We start from the raw sequence: 18238 nt of genomic DNA on the forward strand, positions 1-18238 counted from the left end.
GCCCACTCATTGCAAGCTCTAGGGGTAAGGCCCAGAGTGCGAGGCCGTTTGGGGCATTTTAATATTACATCTGCACGAGCACCGTATTTCAACCAGCACCAATCCTAAAGAGAATGCATGCACAGGTGCAATGCACGGAGAGCGGCCAAGGTGAAGGCAAGCACAAAGGAAATGCACGTGCACATACAGGACGCTTGCACAAACCCAAGGCAGGTAGATTAGCACTTAAATGCCAGGGCCATATAAGCGCTTAATATGAACGGGAAGGGCCAGCACACACCCGGAACGTGCAGCAAGTGCGGTACGTGCACCAGCCACCAACGGAGGTAGGGACCCCGCGCACGGAATGCAGGCACAACGCCCACTGCCCTGGGAGCATGCACAGGAAGGTGGCCCAATGCACGAGCCCGTCGCAGCAGCAGGCACGAGCGCGCGCGCGCGCGCACTCCCCCGCTGCGCACACAGAGGGCAGAGCGGGAAGCGCGCGGACGGAGCCCGCCCTCACGGCACGCGCCAGCTCCCTCGCCATCCTGTCGCGCAGGCGCGCTAGGCCAGGCCGGCACCTATTTCACAGCCCAGCCGGCTCCGCCGCCCCCGCTAAATAAGTCCCAGCAGCGCTGCCTTGCCCCCGCGTGCGCCTGCGCCAGGCAGAGCGGCGCGCGCCGAAGCCCGGCTCCCCCTTCTCCCACCCGCCGCCTAAGAAGGAGCCAGAGCCTGCGCGGGGCAGCGGGAGCCCGAGCCTGAGGTAAGAGCCGGGCCCGGCGCCGCCGCTGGGCCTCCGCACGCACCGTCCGGCCAGCGGGTCCCTGCGGAGCGTCAGGACGTTACGGCAGCGGCAGGGAGACGGCGGCAGCGCCCGGCCGCCCGCCCCGCTCCCCCCCACCCGGCGCAGCCAGCGTGAGCGCGCCCCCGCCCCCCGTCCGGCGTTGCCAGCGTGAGCGCGCCCCCGCCTTAACCTTTCCTCCCCTCCCCCTCCCCGCCTGCGCTGGCACTGCGGGCGGGCGCTGCCTGCGGGGGGAGGGGCGGGTGCTCCTCGCAGCTCGCGCGGGGGTTGCGCGCGCCGCCCGTGGGGCTCCCCGGGCACTGCCTGCAGCCGAGCGGCGCGCGCGGACCCCCTGGCGTGGCGCGTAGCGTCTGCACCCCCCCGCCTCCAGCTGTAACCCCCGCCACCTCCCCCGGGGATTGAGTGCGGCGGCTGCCCCGCCCCGCTCCTAGCTGTGCACTGCCCTCCCCGGGCACGGAAGGGATTGTCTGCAGCACCTTGCGGCCCTTTGTGCTTCTGCTCCCCCTGGGCATTGCACGCGGGAGCAGAACCTTCTGCGAGCGGTGCATGCACTGTCCGCACCCACGCCTGGCCAGCAGACCCGCCTCTGAGTAGTGCATGCAGTAGGTACACCGGCCCTTTTCCTCTGGGCACCGCTCATATCACCCCCTTCCCTTACAATACACGTCTTCTGAGTGTTGCCTGCAGTGTCTTCTTACACTGTAATACACCACCCTCTCTAGGTGTTATGTGCAGTTAGGGTGACCAGATGTCCTGGTTTTATAGGGGCAGTCCAGATTTTTGGGTCTTTCTTATAGGGGCTCCTATTACTGTCCCAATTTTTAACATTTGCTGTCTGGTCACCCTATGTGCAATAATATTTGCACCCTACCCCCCATTTAAATTCTCTCCTCCAGGCATTATATGAAATGCACCCCATAACCTTTCATTGCAACTAGCCCCTATTACTTTGCATGCATTGTGCCATCGTTCCAATTGCAAAATGCCCTTGGGCACTGTACAGAGTGTGTAGGTAAGATGTGCACCACCTTGTAGTCAGAAATACCTCAGACGTTCTGTGGGAGCCCTTTTCTCTCACACACCTGCTGGCATTATTGTAGTCTCCATACCCATATACCTCTCAAGGTCCCAGATCTCCCCTGCCATTGTATGCAGTGTGTTCACCTTGGGCAGTTTGTGCCCTCCCCCACCCTGCCTTCAGCGCAAGTACCCCCCCAAAACAGGGTTACTGGCAGCTCCCTGAGTTACTGTGATGCTCTGGTGTTGAACACTGCCATGACATGGAATATCTGTGGTATCATGAAACGCACAGATACATAATTAAATATTGAAATGAATTTGTTGACTCTGTAATAATTACATTAATCTAAAATTTTGTGTTTCAATTTGTTTCCAAGCATTTTATGTTGCTGTGTACCTTCTGATTTGATGCAGAATTCAGGGCAGGACACTCTTCAGAAATGGATTGGGGATGGAACCCGTTAGCAGTTCCAGAATAAGCAGTTTTATGCCTGTTTCCAAAGAGTGCAATTTGTGTTTGGGGATGGGAGGGGAGGTTTCTACCTCTCCTTCTGGCTGTTTGAAGTCAGGTCGAAGGAATTTTAATCTTTCCGCATATCTGGGTTTTTTTAAACACAGCATCTCTTCTTTGTCCCTCTTTTCATCCATGTGGTCAGGCAGACAGCTGCAGTGATAGTGGCTTTAACTAGGGCTGTCAAGCAATTAAAAACATTAATTGCATGAATAATTGCGCTGTTAATAGAATGCTATTTATATAAATATTTTGGGATGTTTTGCACATTTTCAAAAATATTGATTTCAATTTCAACACAATACAAAGTATACAGTGCTCACTTTATATTTATTTTTATTGTAAATATTTGCACTATAAAAATATTTTTCAATTCACTTAATACAAATACTGTAGTGCAATCTCTTTATCATGAGTGTTAAACTTACAAATGAAGAATTGTGTACAAAAGATAACTGCACTCAAAACCAAAACATTGTAAAACTTTAGAGCCTACAAGTCCACTCAGTCCTACTTCTTGTTCAGCCAATCACTCAGACAAACAAGTTTGTTTACATTTGCAGGAGATAATGCTGCCCTCTTCTTGTTTACAATCTCACATGAAAGCGAGAACAGGTGTTCGCATGGCACTGTTGTAGCCAGCGTTGTGAGATATTTATGTACCAGATGTGCTAAGGATTCATATGTCCTTTCATGCTTCAGCCACTATTCCAGCGGACATGCATCCATGCTAATGATGGGTTCTGCTCGATAATGATTCAAAGCAGTGCAGACCAACGCATGTTCATTTTCATCATCTGAGTCAAACGCCACCAGCAGAAGGTTGATTTTCTTTTTTGGTGGCTCGGTTTCTGTAGTTTCTGCATTGGAGTGTTGCTCTTTTAAGGCTTCTGAAAGCATGTTCCACACCCTGTCCCGATCATATTTTGGAAGACCCTTCAGGTTCTTAAATCTTGGGTCGAGTGCTGTAGCTATCTTTGGAAATCTCACATTGATACCTTCTTTGTGTTTTGTGAAATCTGCAGTGAAAGTGTTCTTAAAACAAACAAGATGCTGGGTCATCATCTGAGACTGCTATAACATGAACTATATGGCAGAATGCGGGTAAAACACAGAGCAGGAGACATACAATTCTCCCCCAAGGAGTTGAGTAACAAATTTAATTAACAGATTATTTTTTTTAATGCATGTCATCAGCAGGGAAGCATGTCCTCTGGAATGGTAGCCAAAACATAAAGGGGCATATGAATGTTTAGCAGATCTGGCATGTAAATACCTTGCAATGCCGGCTACAAAAGTGCCATGCAAACGTTTCTTCTCACTTTCAGATGACGTACATAAGAAGCAGGCAGCATTATCTCCCATAAATGTAAACAAACTTGTTTCTCTTAGCGATTGGCTGAACAAGAAGTAGGACTGAGAAGACTTGTAGGCTCTAAAGTTTTACATTGTTTTGTTTTTGAGTGCAGTTATGTAACAAAAAAATCTACATTTGTAAGTAGTGCAATCTCGTTATTGTGAAAGCACAATCGTATTTGTATGTGGTTAATTGAAAAATACTATTTCTTTATCATTTTTACAATGCAAATATTTGTTATAAAAATAATATAAAGTTAATACTGTACACTTTGTTAATTTCAACACAGAATACAAGGAGTCCAGTGGCACCTTAAAGACTAACAGATTTATTTGGGCATAAGCTTCTAACCTGTTACCGCCTAAAGTTTAAATGTTGTTTCTCTTAGCCTTTGATCTGCTTTACCCTCTCTCCAAATGTGTGCGTCTATTTAAAACAATAAGCAACCTTCCCTCACCCCCGATCATATAAAACCCTTGTTACTTCAGATGTGCAGTTAGTATGGCATTCTGGCAGGAGTCCTGTGGGGTGGAAGCAGAGAACTTTGCATGCCATTAATTGCACTACAAACAGTACCATAAATTTTAAGTGGATGAAATACAGACTTTCAGGAAGATTGCATGATTGTTTCATCATGGTTCATGTTGTAGTTGTTGGCACAAAATATTCCTTTCATTTGTTATAAAAGAAAATAGAAGCTGCATTGTGTTTGAATTTTTGTTACTGTCCTTGTAGAAATTTGCTGAGGTCTCAAGAGGAAATTAATTTTGTTGTATCTCATCCTGTTTCCTAACTGTTCACATCTTAAAAGCACCATATAAGTTGGTATGATTGGCAGTCCTAACTCAGAAAATATCCTGTGATGGAACAACAGTCTGTTGCTGATAAGACTGGAGGTACGCGGAAAGCGAAAGTGAGCATTCTCCTAACAGCTCCTTGTAGTCTTTTGGCTCAAGCTGTTGCTGTGAGAGAGCCCGTCTTTCATGAATACTTAATTTAACCACCAAAATCTTGGGGGGGAGGGAAGAGCACTTATTTAAGGTTGAAAAAGTGGAGCACGTTTAGTTTTAGAAAAGAGGAGGGGGGGGGACATAAGTCTTGAAATATGTGAAAGGTTGTCATAGATAGGATGGTGATCAGTTGTTCTCCATGTCCATTGAGGGAAGGACAAGAAGTAATCAGCTGAGTTTGCAGCAGGAGAAACTTCGATTAGATATTAGGAAAAACTTTCCAACTATAAGGATGGTTAGTCACTGGACCAGGTTACCTAGACAAGTTGTGGAATCCCTGTCATTTTGAGGTTTTTAAAAACAAGTTAGACAGACAACTGTCAGGAATAGTCTAGGCATACTTAAGCCGGCCTGAGTGTTGTGGGATGGATTAGATGACTTCTTGAGGTCCCTTCCAACCCTACATTTCTATGATTCTAACAATTCTTTAAGTTCTCCTTTTGTAACTGTTTTATAATTCAGTATCTTCAGCACTGGGAGGGCCATTGTAGTGATTGATCTTTGGATTGTACAGTAGCTAGAGCATAGGGTCTCTGGCCAATATTGGGAGGGTGAATAGGGTGGAATGAGATCTTCATCCAGAGTGGGTGCAGGTTGCTGAATGGTTAGTAGGTGGACATATGAGATGCACTAATGCACTAGTGGAAGGTGCTCAGATACTATGGTGATAAGCATAGTATAAGAGCCTATATAGAACAGAAAGTTGTGGTCCCTAGGAAAACATGGAGGAAAAGGTTGCCTAGTCATAAGTTAGTAACAAGCTTTGTTACAACTTGAAATCCAGTATGAAGTGTTTCCTTTGGGAGAGTGGTGTTCTTTTTCTGTATCTTGACCGTTAGGTGGGAAAGTTTTTGGCTGGGAATAATAGGGCAGAGATAAAGCTGTTTTGGAAATTTTGTCTGCAAGTTCTCTTACTTTCATATGTGATTTGTTAGTGGTGTTTGCCTGCCCCTGCTCTAGTTGCTAGCTAACTTTTTGGCCTGAGTGCCACATCGGGTTTTGGAAATTGTATGGAGGGCCGGTTAGGGGAGGGGACCGTGGCCCGCTCCCACCCCTTATCTGCCCCCTCCGCTTCTTGCCCCCTGACGGCCCACCCCCAGGACTCCTGCCCCATCCACCCCCCTGTCCTCTGACCGTCCCCGGAACCCCCGCCCCTGACTGCTCCCTGCCACCCCATCCAACACCCCCTCCTTCCTGACTGCTCCCTCCCCCTCGGACCCCTGCCCCATCCAACCATCCTTTTTCCTGTTCCCTGACTGCGCCCGGAACCCCTGGCCTGACAGCCCCCCACCACCCCATCCAATTCCCCCTTCCTTCCTGACTGCCCTCCTGAGACCTTTTCCCTGTCCCTGGACCGCCCCCAGAACCCCTGCCCCTGACAGCCCCCCCAACCCCATCCAACCCCCCTTTTCCTGACTGCCCCTCCAGACTCCAGCCTCCATTCAACCCCCCTGTTCCCCCTCTCTGACCGCCCTGACCCCTATCCACACCCGTGCCCCTTGACTACCATCCCAAACTCCCCTGCCCTCTATCCAACCTCCCTGCCCCCTTACCGCACTGCCTGGAGCACTAGTGGCTGGCGGCTCTACAGCCATGCACCGCGCAGCACAGAGCACAGGGTCAGGCCGGGCTCTGCAGCTGCGCTGCCCTAGGAGCTCGCAGCCCCACCGCCCAGAGCATTGCACCAGCGGCAGGGCGAGCTGAGGCTGCGGGGGAGGGGGAACAGCAGGGGAGCAGCCAGGGGCTAGCCACCCAGGGAAGGAGCTCGGGTTGGGCAGGAGGGTCCCGTGGGCCAGAGTTTGCCCACCTCTGAACTAAAGGCTCTAACCGAGAGCAGGGCTTCATTGTGCTAGGTGCTGTACATGCATAGTAAGAGACATTTCCTTCCCTGAAGAAGTAGACAAGACAGACAAATGTGGGAGAAAAGAAGTACAGTCCCCTTTTACAGACGTACAGCTCTTTGAAGATTTGAGCCTGAATTGTAACTGTGTCTGATCTGAAAATAAAAACTGGCCTCCCACCTCAGTGGGGGAAGTGGCACCAACTGGTAGAAAAAACTATCTGCCTGTTTGCCTGGCTAAATTCCTGTTCTGGCTCAGCTCAGATTGCCGTGGCCTTTGGGAAGCAAGCCTGTAGCTGACTGTAATGCTCTTTCCAAAGTGCCATAATGGGGCATAACTGGTAGTGTTGACAAGGAAGCTGAAGCAGGGAATAGTTCTGTCTCATCTTCATATTGGTCAACTAGTACGCCCAGGATTTTTAAATGTAGGTCAGAGCAGATCTGCAGCTAGGCCTTGAGGGAGGGGACATGCAACACAATTTTCTTTTTTTAAAATAATAAACTTGGCTGAGAAGAAGTGGGGGGAGGGGAAAGATCCAAGACAACTTCTCTTTTGTTTTGTTTTTTGTTTGGCAAACAGCTTGAGGTTCTTGTTCTTGTAAAGAGCCTTAAATTGTCTTTGCCTCTCCCCTGCTCTGCTTTTCTGTAGGATGAGTGACGTTTAAAACTGAGGTTCCAATTTGCAACAAGCACCATGTGACTGGACCCCTCTTTCTGGGCTGAGCTCTGCTGACTTCATTGGGGCTTTACGTGAGCATGAGGGTGCATGTGTAGAAGAGTGCCTTAATTTTGGAAAGCAGGGCTCTGGGTAAATATACCAGACACTGTCAAAGAAAGAAGGACAAATAGTTTAAAAAAAAAAAGGATACAAGAGAAGCCAGGAGATTATAGAAGGCATAGAACAGGAGTACAGAGAGCCTAGGGAGACAGTGGGCAGAGCCTGGGTCTGGAGCTGTTCAGCAGCAGTCCTGCTCCCCGCATGCTGCAGAGCCATTCCCAGGCTGGCTACTTGCCCCATGTTGGCAGCTGATGATTCAGAGCTCTGTGGTTCTTACGCCAGAGGAGATTCCAGGCTCTAGGGGCAGGGCTTGGGCACTTTGGGGTTATAAAGTGGCTGGGTATGTGACCAGGAAGGCAGAGACAGCAAGGGCAGCAGCTGTGAGCACCAATGCTCAGCCCGGTAAGGAGGGGAAAGGCTGTCATTGACACCCTGTGTGAAACCTGGGAGCAATAGAAATAGCTTTTGTGTGTGTTTGCAATGTAGTGTAGTATAGCGTAATGTAGCTGTGGAGAAGAGGGTGTGTAAGAGAGGGAGAGAGCGCACTAAATAAGTAGGGCTTCTTTTAAGGGTTTGTCCTGTTTTGTTACTTATAATCTTTTGCATTTGAATCTCTGATCCTAGAATCCAAACTATCTACACCAGTCAGGTTTGCACCTGGAGAAAGTAGTTCCAGAGGTGTTTAAGATGGCATCCTTAAGTGTGGTGTCACTTTGCTCTGAAAAGTAACTTTGCTGGTGGTGTGTTTTTTTGTTTTTTTTTTAAAGCATGATGTGGTTCCACATGTAGTATATCAAATATTGCTTACTTCACAAGTAAATAATTTTTTTTTCTCCTCGAATTGTCAGTCTTTCAAGCTCAGAACACAGCATGGCCTTCAGATACCAAGCTTTCTGGCTCTTGCATTTTCACCAGTAATAAACTTTCTAAAGGGCAAATGCTGGTCTCACTTACAGTTATGCAGCACTATTGTGGGTTTGCACAAATATAAACAATAGTGTAATTTTAAGCTTGGAGAGTTACGCACGTAGCCCTAAAACAGGGGCTTAGTTAATAGTTTTTTTTCATGGTACATGAGCCAAAAGTATCCAGGTTTACTCTCGCAAACTAAAGTTCCGCAGGGATGACTGTTGTAATAACTTTGGTAAGTAAAGTGAGACTCAGTGCACCGAAGGAACAGATCCACTGAGTATGAAAATGCCATTTTTGCATAATCACATTTCAGAATAGAACTGAACTTTAAATGACAAATAGTACCATTAATAACTGGAGACTCACTTCTGCAGTGCAGTCTATTATACATGGTATATCTTGATATTGTGATAATGTTAACAGACTTTCTAACAGAGCACTGTAGTGCAGAACAATGAAAGTGTTAAGCTGTGTGTAGGTGCAGTGTCACAGCTTAACTGCTCAACATAATCTTGTCTATATCAGTGAAACTAACAGAGGGATTCCCTGTGGAGATACATTTAGTAAGGCAGAGAAGTCTTCTGATTCTTCAGGGAGTCTTTTTTTCCCCTTCAATCAATAGCAGCTAAGAGGCGAGCTAGTAATGGGAATGTATTATGAAAGTACCCACAAAAGCTTATACCCAAATAAATCTGTTAGTCTTTAAGGTGCCACCAGCCTTCATGTTGTAGTAATGGGAAAGAAAGTATGGAAAGCTGATAGCAAGAGATATCTGAGACAGTTATGCCTTTAAAGGGACAGCATCAACATTAAAATCAGAACTTGAAAAATATTTTTTTCTCTTAAATTTGTTACTGATCCCTTAGAAACATTGACTTGAAAACAGTTTTCTCTGTCACTTTGTGCTTTTCAATTCTGCAAAGTTTTTGTTCTGGGCTAAAACTTCTGAGAATGGAAGGAATTTGCATTTACATCCTGGAGCTGACTGGTTTCCATGAATCAGTGTCCAAAAATCACTATGACCTCCAGAAACCTGACGCCATTCTCTTCTGCTCCTTACAAGAATACCACAAGACACATTTTGGAATCACCGAGGACAATGAGGCCCCAACTTGGTGGGACTCTAGTTACTACTGCAGTATAAATGTTAAATAATAATAGAAATCTTATGGGAGTGTACCAGAGAAGCAGGAGGATGTGCAAGTGTTAACAGTGGAGAAATCCTAGGCAGCATCAGAGATGGACTGGAGACCTAGGGCTTTTGGGACTGGCATAAGTAAGTCAGGAGCTGTGGTGACTGGATAGTGGGCAAGCTTCAAGGGGAGAGAGGAAGAGAAGGGGTAACAGGTGCTCACAACACAGATGGTGAAAAGTGTAGTGTGTAAAAGTTTTAAGCACATTAAAATAGGAAACACACAAAGTTTTAAACATAATTTTAGTGACATTCACACAAGACATTAACAAGAAAAGAGAGACATTATACAATGAGGGTGTTTTCCAAACAGAGTAGCCAGGGTTGTTTGAAACAATCGAGAGGATCCTGGGGTATCTTTTGCCTTGAATTTGCTAGTAAAGGTAGCCCTATGAAGCCAACTCCTAATTGATAGAATTAGGAAGATGCTGCTTCCTTCTCCCACGACAAAGTAATCACTGAAGTTTCTTGCACTTTACTTTGAAGCATCTGGTACTGGCTACTGTCAGAGACTGGATACTGAACTAGAATGACCATTGGTTTGAGCTGGTAGAGCAATTCCTATGGTCTGAAGTGCCATGGGAACTGGTAAAGAGGATGCTGGGCCCTGAAGACCTTGACTGCTGCAACTCAATAACAGTCCAGATGGGAGCAGGAGATGACATGCATCAGCCTCTCTCCCTAGTGTAAAACAGATGTGGGGAGGAAGGAATAACAACAGAGAGGAGCCTCAGATTGCAAAATGCAGTCCAGTTGTCACAAGGCATACAATGCTCGGACAATAGCTTGCTGGTCAGTAGTTCTTTAGTGTTGGGAGTACATTTATAAATACCAGTGATATGGGCAGGCTCTACTGTTTGAATGTTTTTTTTCCCAGGGTGCCATTTTATAGGGCCAAAAGAATGCAAGGTCTTGCCTCTACCGGTTGTTTCACTTTATGAACATAGACAGTACTGGGAGAAGTCCAGCTACCATGTAATTTTGTTGTCTCAAATGGCTTCTGAAGTAGCAACCACACAACAGCAACAAAGCCTATTAAAATCCTACACCCAATACTAATGTATTTGGGTTCCTATGTATAGACTTGGTACATTTTTTTTCAATATCTCATCTTGTGGTTCTTATATTCTTCACTTAGACTGTTTTCAAGATGGAACCAGTGGGATGGGAATTACTAATATTTACCTGTGAAATCCTTGAGAAGGTCTTGGTCCTGTTCTGTGTTGGTTCTTATATTCCTAGCCATTTTTATAGTGGGAATCTTCTCACATACACCTCTACCCCAATATAATGCGACCCAATATAACACAAATTCAGATATAACGCGGTAAAGCGGTGCTCCGGGGGAGGAGGGTGGTAGGGCTGCACGCTCCGGTGGAATAAAGCAAGTTCAATATAATGCAGTTTCACCTATAACACAGTAAGAATTTTTGGCTCCTGAGGACAGCGTTATATCGGGGTAGAGATGTATCACATTTTTGGTCTTTCTTTTTTTGACAGGAAACCAGTTCACGGAGGGACCTCTCCACACAGCTGGTGATCTCAGTGCTCTCCTGCCTAACCATGGCAACCCCAGATGTGAGCGTTCACATGGAGGAGGTGGTCGTGGTAACGACACCTGACAATGTGGTTGATGGCAGTGGTGTGGAAGAAGTGAAAACTGTGCTAGTGACCACAAACTTGTCTCAACATGGGTAAGAAATAGTTTCACCATATGCAATAGAAGTGACATGGAGGTTGGGCTTTAATATTCAATCCAAGCAGACCTCAAATACCCGTGAAATACAGGGTCAAAAGTAGGAATGAGAGTCAGTCCCTTATGATCCTGCCTGTGCTGTGGTGGTTTGACTTGTTCCTTGACAAAGGAGGACCAAGATTTCCCCTACCACCATGGATACCATGCTAACCAAGTAGAATTAGATTAATAATCCCCATGTCCCCTTCCAGATAATCTGTGGCCAGGCATATGTAGCCAGGAAAACAGGGTTTACCAACAGCTGTTAAACTTTGGACTGGCCAAGTTGGTTTAAAACTGGGCTTTAGCTGAGTGTCTTGTCTATACTGTAATTTCTACTGCGTTGAAGGAACTTTAGTTACAACACTGACATTGTTAAAACATGGTTTGGTTTTTTAGCATACACTGTTCCCAAAGAGGGTTTAACCATATTCTGCTACAGTCCTGGACTTTGGCTGACCTGATATGAGACTCAGGGCCATGGTAAAATCCCTTTGGTTTTGTCTACCCTGCAGACCCAAGCCACATTGTACCTGGGTCAGGGGACAACCAAATTGCCTGATATTGTAGGAATTGCTGCAAAGACAAAACTGGGCTTCTGCTTGAGCTAATGCTTTGATTTTTTTGAGTTTGATTGGTGTTATCCATACATGCTGTGCTAAACTGTATTGTATCTTGGTTCAGGTACAGTAGAGTTTACTCACTGTTGTTAAGCTCTTTCATTTTTGTAGTGTGGATGGAGACTACAGCAGGGTTTTAAAACACAGTTCTTGGTTGAGGGAAGTGTGATGCATTCATGTCCACACTGGCCATAGAGACTGTTAGTTGCTGGAATGTCTTAAACTGTATTGCGGACCCGCCCTGAAGCAAAGTGGGGTATCTCCTCCCAGACATTCAAGATGGACAACTGGCTTTAAATTAAAGCAAAAAAATTTAAAGTAAATGTTGCTGTTTTCCTTGGGTGAGTGGGGAAAGAGTACAGGGTACAGCACTCTCCTCTCCATGAAATCATGTGAGGAAATCCTTTTGCAATCCCACACTCTCACCTCCCAGCATTTTGCTGACGTCAAATAGGTGTCACGGTGTCTCTTCTCATATTAGGAACAGTGCAGAGGACTCCAGTGGGTTTTCTTCTTGAATCACCCTTATGCTTACTTGCTAAAATATACAAAGTAATAAGGTAAGGAGAGAAGGCCTTCTCTTGGGCAGCAGTTAACTGACCACTAGTTCAATCTGCTGTACTGTGGAAACATTAACTGTTTGCTGAGTCTTTTACTCTTCTTCTTCTACTGCAGTATCATTAGTTTCGGAACCATATATTTTAGAGATGGAATAGACATGCTAGCTTATCCCTAGAGAGGAGGTGGGGAGGTTTTATGGTAAAGGCACTTGAATGGGACAAGGGAGATCTGGGCAAAATTCTTAGCTGTGTCCAGACTGCTTGTTTGACCATGGGTAAGCTACTTAGTCTTTCTGTACCTTAGTTCATCTTCTGTGAAATGGGGATAATGGCACTTTCCTACCCCTCACAGATACTGAGGATAAATTTGATAGTGTTCAGCAGGGGCTCAAGGTCATATAAATACCTAGACAGAGCCAGTCTCCTTGCTAGTGCAGAATTTTTTTTTTAAACACATGTTTACGCATCCAGATGTGTACTGAATTTTACATCTTTTTTTACTGTTTTTCCTCTTCTTTTTCTTTTTTCAGGTCAGCAAATGTCTGTTAAATGCAATTAAATAATCATTGCAAGTCAACAAAATGGTTGAAACAAAAATTTAAATAACAGTAGGTAGCTCCAGATGATCCTATGCTAATCTAATTTTAAGAAAACTGGAAATTGATTGAAATAACACGCTGCACCACCTACCTTGGATTAGTAGCATTGTCCCTCTAAGCATAATGCACTAACAAAACCTACCACTGGAATACTTAACTCTCTTATTCCAAATTTGCATCAACAGGGTGTGCAGGCCAACTTGTATTTGCATAGATTTTATTATGTTAAGGCCATAGTTCACTGTAGTGCTGGACATAGAGGCAAGATTATATTTCTAATGAAGTGAAGAGTCTATTAGATGCTGAAGTCCTTTATGTAGCAATGCTTCAGCTATAGTATAGGTAGACCACACTGAAATAACTGGGTTAGCTTCTGAGAGTCTGATGCTGCATTCCTTGCACATTTCAAATTCCCATTGACTTCATTTATCCTTGAGGTAATTGGCAATACAGTCCCCATGCCAACTTATTCCTAAACTCCTCAGAAACAGATCACACCGTGTCCTGCTGGTTTGGGTGTATTTTAGTAGTAAGAACCGCCATCCCCTCTGGTGTGAGCTGAAGCCTTCTAAACTAAAATAATTGAGGATCTTAAAATACAAATCTCTCCTACAAAATGACTTTGGAAAAAGGATGCCATGAGAGTCCATATGTACTGTTTCTCAAAGACTCCACTTTGGATACGTAGTTCATAAGTAAAAAGATGCTGCTTCTAATTTTCATCCCTACAAACTCATCTTGGAGGGAGTAACTGGGCTCTTTCTATCTCATGCATCATTGTGACCAATAGGACCGCAGTGGCATCTGTGCAATTCCTCTGTCTTCAAATTATGCACTCAGTGACATCTCCGTAAGCCTGCTATCTTCAGTGGGACTCTACAGCTGTAATGATTGGAACTTACTAGTAATTCTGTTTAATACTCAAACTAGAATAGAATCCACAGCTCATTCTATCTTAGAGTAGAAAAGCAGTACAAACTGTTTTTGGACACTAAGCAGATAGGATTTTGTACACATAAGGAAAATGTCTTTTAATTAAAAAGTGCCATTTTTGAATGGTCACTTTTCAGAGCTATGCATGTTAAGGTGGACATGAAGCAGTTGGGAGTGAAAACAGGCAACTAAATCAGTCTTTTATTCACTAAACTGTGTGCTCCATGTCAGGAAACTGATCCAGAACTGTTTTCATGTTGTGATATAGCTAAATCTTTTGTTTGCAATGTGTATTTTTGGGTCCAGGATTTTAGCAGCATTCTGCAGGAACCTTCTTCCTGTAATTTTCAGCAGCAATTACTAATAGGCCGTTAGCAATAAAGATGACAGATGTCAATGAAAACACTACCGAGATATAGAACAGAGTTGTGCTTCTCAAAATCCTACATAACAGTGAACTTGGAATGGCTGTAAAATATTGTTTCTCTCATGTTTGAAATCAGCTTTTAAGTTGATACTCTAGATACTGTACTGCCTGGTTTATGTTGGTTCCTTATTTTCCTAGACTTTCCTAGATTGGCTAACTCTTTGTGTTCACAAAATGAAAATGACCTGTTTGTACACAGAAGTCCAAAGTAGGGAAGGGCTGTTTGTGTTACCTGGTTGAATTTTCCTTGGCACATCCCTGTCTTATACCCAGAGCATGTATACATGTTGGTGCTTCCAGAGCTTCTGGATTTTCAGTAGGCAGGAAATCCGTGTTCATATTTACAACTGGCTCCAAACAGATTTATTTGACCAAAACAATCTCTTGTTTGAACTAGATTGGGAAGTCTGCTGCATTTGCTTATCCTGTTTCCACAAATACATTCCACTCCAACTGTATCACATTCTTCTTACTGCTCTGGGGAAGTGCATCAGGTTACAATGTCCATGTTCCAGAAGGGTCAGTAAGGGTAATACCATTCCTATCGTTCTGCTGAAACCAGCCTTAAAGATCTTTGTTAACAAACTGTTATGAAATAGGCCATGGCCAGTAAGAAATGAGCCATTCCATTGGCTTCCAATTCAATCTGCCCAATAGAGATGTGTTATTTTCCTTCATCCCTAAGAAAGTGAGGATGGGAATTCTGGGGGAAGGAAGGTGTGATATGTTAAATGCAATTAATGTGCCAATTGTGAGGAAATTGACTTCTCTCATCTGACATCTCCTGGATGCTTATTTGTTTGCTATTGGCAGAGCTGTTTTGTCCCAACTTAATAGATAGTGATGGGAAGGAATGGACCAGTTCTTTCCCCTTTGCCTTTTGTAAAGTTCCATGCCGTTTGTGCTTGCATTAACCTCCATAGACTGCCCATCAGGGAAGCAGCCAGACATGAAACTGGGAAGTTGCTGTGTAAGATGGGTGCTAAATAGTTTTTGTTGTGTTTGTTGCCAGGTGATCCTGTAGATCCAGTTGAAGCAATGTAATATGCTTTTGGTGCTCTGGCTAAGGAAATTTTTGGGTGTGAGTGTTCGTTTTTTCTTCCCCTCCCCATGCAGTTTTGAAAGCACCTTTATTTTATTTATTTATTTTTCATCTGTCCTTTTGTGTCTTTAATAATCAGGAGTGGGATAATTCCATAGAATGGGGGGAAGATATCTATTTTTATTCAGTCATAGTCATAAGAGCCATTTGTTTCTCTGGGTGTCAAGGTGGGTGTGATTAGGAGATTCTTTGTTCTTTTATGAGACATCCAAAACCTGTATTCTGTCTGTCTCTCTCTCTCTCTCCTTCCTTCCCACCTGGAACCTTAGCATGTAGGCATGACCTCAGAAGGAGACACATTTTTGGGCCTGCCTAGTGAAACTCATAGAAGATTATTACTGTGAGACAGAATGCATCTCTCTGAGCAGGTCTGCAGCATCAATAGTAGATGAGACTCATTTTCAATTCTCTGGGCTGCCACTGCAGGGATTCCCATCTTCTCTCAAGATTCCATAGTCAGTTTGGTTCCTACCCTTTCAGTCTCGCTTTCCAATGCTTGCTGGCATAAGAGAATAACCGAGGAACCTGAATTTGGATCCTCCTGCCTTGTGTGGGTCCCAGTCTACCCTGTGAAACAGACTTTGAATTTGGCTTTTATCCCATGTGACATTTAAAACAACAGCGTCCAGATTAATGGCCCTATCAAGATAGAGTTCTGGATAATGCATTTTTTCTAATGCTATTGTGGGTTTATTTTTACTATAAAAACCAAACTTGCAATTAAAGCATAAGAATGTATTAGTTTAACAACTTTTTAATAAAACAAGTGGGAAGTGCAGAGGAAAACAAAAAATGGCAACGCCTGGCAATTCACAGCTTGCCCAGTTTGTTTGTGTGGGATTGGGAGGCTCAGAGTTAGTACAGAAGCTAATGCAGGTGTCTGCAGTGCACTTGGTGTGTGATTAGAAATGGTCTAAGGTTCTGCTGCTAAGTAAAAGCAATTGAGAAAGAAGAAATAAGCCAGTCACTTCATGAGCACTTAATTTCGTCTTTTTCCTCCTCTGGTTTATGGCTCCTTCTGGTGAGAAACTTGGGTGATCCTGTCTGATGAAATGTGAGCAGCGGCTGCCTCCCACAGCTTTGTCATGGCAACCATGCAACTACTTGTTTGGTGGCGGGACGTACTGTTATAGCTGGAGAAACTCATTTGAGTACTCTCCCATCCCACCCACCTCTGTCTGCTGAGGCGCACAACTGTCCTGCATCTGCACAGGGGAACAGAGGCAGGGGAGAGCAAGGGATATGGCAAAGCAGAGAAGGAAAATTGGTATATTCCATTTCAAATGCCTTTTTTGTCCCAGTTAAACCTCTGCAGGAAACATATCTTTTTATAGGAGCCTCAACAGTGTCATGAGTTATTGTCTCAAAGACTGTTGAAGGTTATTAGAGGTTGGGATTTAAGATGCAGCTGGATTAGTTTCCCCTGCCAAAAGTCATCGCTAAAAGTAATAGAAGGTATATAGCCTGACTCTTCTCTCACATACACTGGTTTTTGTTTCTAATTTGCACCCGTGTGAGAGATCTGAATCAGGCCCATGGTGTATTGGTGCTCTGTATGTAAGAGAGAGATCTGTCTCTCTTGCAGCCACCAGAAGGCAGGTCCAACTGAAATGCACTTTGGCTGTTCCCCTAAATGAATTTAACAAATTGCTGGGAAGGAGTCCTGTGGCAAACTGGTGAATTATTGAATTACAATTCTTCCTTTCTTCTCTGGTGGTAGACTCTCATTCCTTGAACAGTCTTCCCTGTATGTCAGCTCAGCATCTGCAGTTATGACTCTGCAGGTTTGCAGGCCTGCCATATGCCTAGTAAGACTTGAGGAAAGCACAGCACTACCTTAGAAGTAAAATGTATATGTGGATGAGGCTTGGAGTATGACTTGACTTAAAGTGATCCTTCATAGTAAACATGAATGTGACAGTCCGACACAGACAGAATAGACATGTTCTGCAGTAGGTCGTCGTGAAAATTATTTGGGCCAGTGAATTGTTGATGTAGGTTGTCAGGGATTGAGATGGGTGAAAAAATTGTTTTGGTAGGGTGGGGTGTGTGTACACCTTCTTTATAAGTGGTCAGGCCACTCTCATACAAATGTGAGAGACCCAGGTTCCATTCCCCTCTTTACCTGATGTGAACAAGAGATATGAACCTGGGTCTCCCTCAGCAGGAAAGTAGCCTAACCACTGAGCTATAGAATATTCTGATGTGGGGCTCTGTCCCGTTGAAGCTATTCCACTGAGTATAAATAATTAAATAGTCATAGGGCCAGAGAGAGATTGAGAGTGCCTCTATTGCCTGGTGATTAGGGCACTCACCTGGGAGTGAGTTCGTATCAAGTTCATGACATGACCAGGTTCACATCATAAGAACTGCCATACTGGGTCAGCCAATGGTCCCTCTTATCCAGTATCTTGTCTCCAACAGTAGCCCATAGCAGAACTTTGGAGGGAGAGTACAGAACAGGGCAATTATGGAGCAATTCATCCTTGTCTTCCACTCCTGCTTAGGGTCACTCTGAGCACCAGTTTGCCTCCCTGACCATTTTGGCTAATAGCCATTGATGGACCCATCCTCCATGAGCTTATCCAGTTGTTTTTTTAACCCTGTTACACATTTGGCCATCACAACATCCTATGTCAGTGAGTTCCACGGGCTAATTGTGCATTGTGTGAAAAAGTATTTCCTCTTTTCTGTATTAAACATAGTCCCTATTAATTTCATCAGGTGACAACTGGTTTTTGTATTGTGGGAAAGGGTAAATAACGCTTCTCTATTCGACACCATTCATGGTTTTCTAGATCTCTACATATCCGCCCTTAGTCATATCTTTTCTAAACTGCACACCCTTAATCCTTTTA

The 18238-nt window shown here is 44.6% G+C and overlaps 1 protein-coding gene across 1 annotated transcript in view; it reads left to right on the top strand.

Moving 5' to 3' along the window:
- Positions 1 to 633: 633 nt before the first annotated feature.
- GMEB2 (glucocorticoid modulatory element binding protein 2) overlaps positions 634 to 18238 on the top strand; it is a 40761-nt gene continuing 23156 nt past the window's right edge. Inside the window, exons 1-2 of the mRNA XM_050918321.1 lie at positions 634 to 745; positions 10905 to 11098. Of these exons, the coding sequence (XP_050774278.1) occupies positions 10968 to 11098 (131 nt within the window). The 5' untranslated portion in view covers positions 634 to 745; positions 10905 to 10967. The remainder of the gene's footprint in view (positions 746 to 10904; positions 11099 to 18238) is intronic.

The sequence above is a fragment of the Gopherus flavomarginatus genome, chromosome 11 (assembly GCF_025201925.1).
Source record: "Gopherus flavomarginatus isolate rGopFla2 chromosome 11, rGopFla2.mat.asm, whole genome shotgun sequence".
NCBI classification, from domain to species: domain Eukaryota; kingdom Metazoa; phylum Chordata; order Testudines; family Testudinidae; genus Gopherus; species Gopherus flavomarginatus.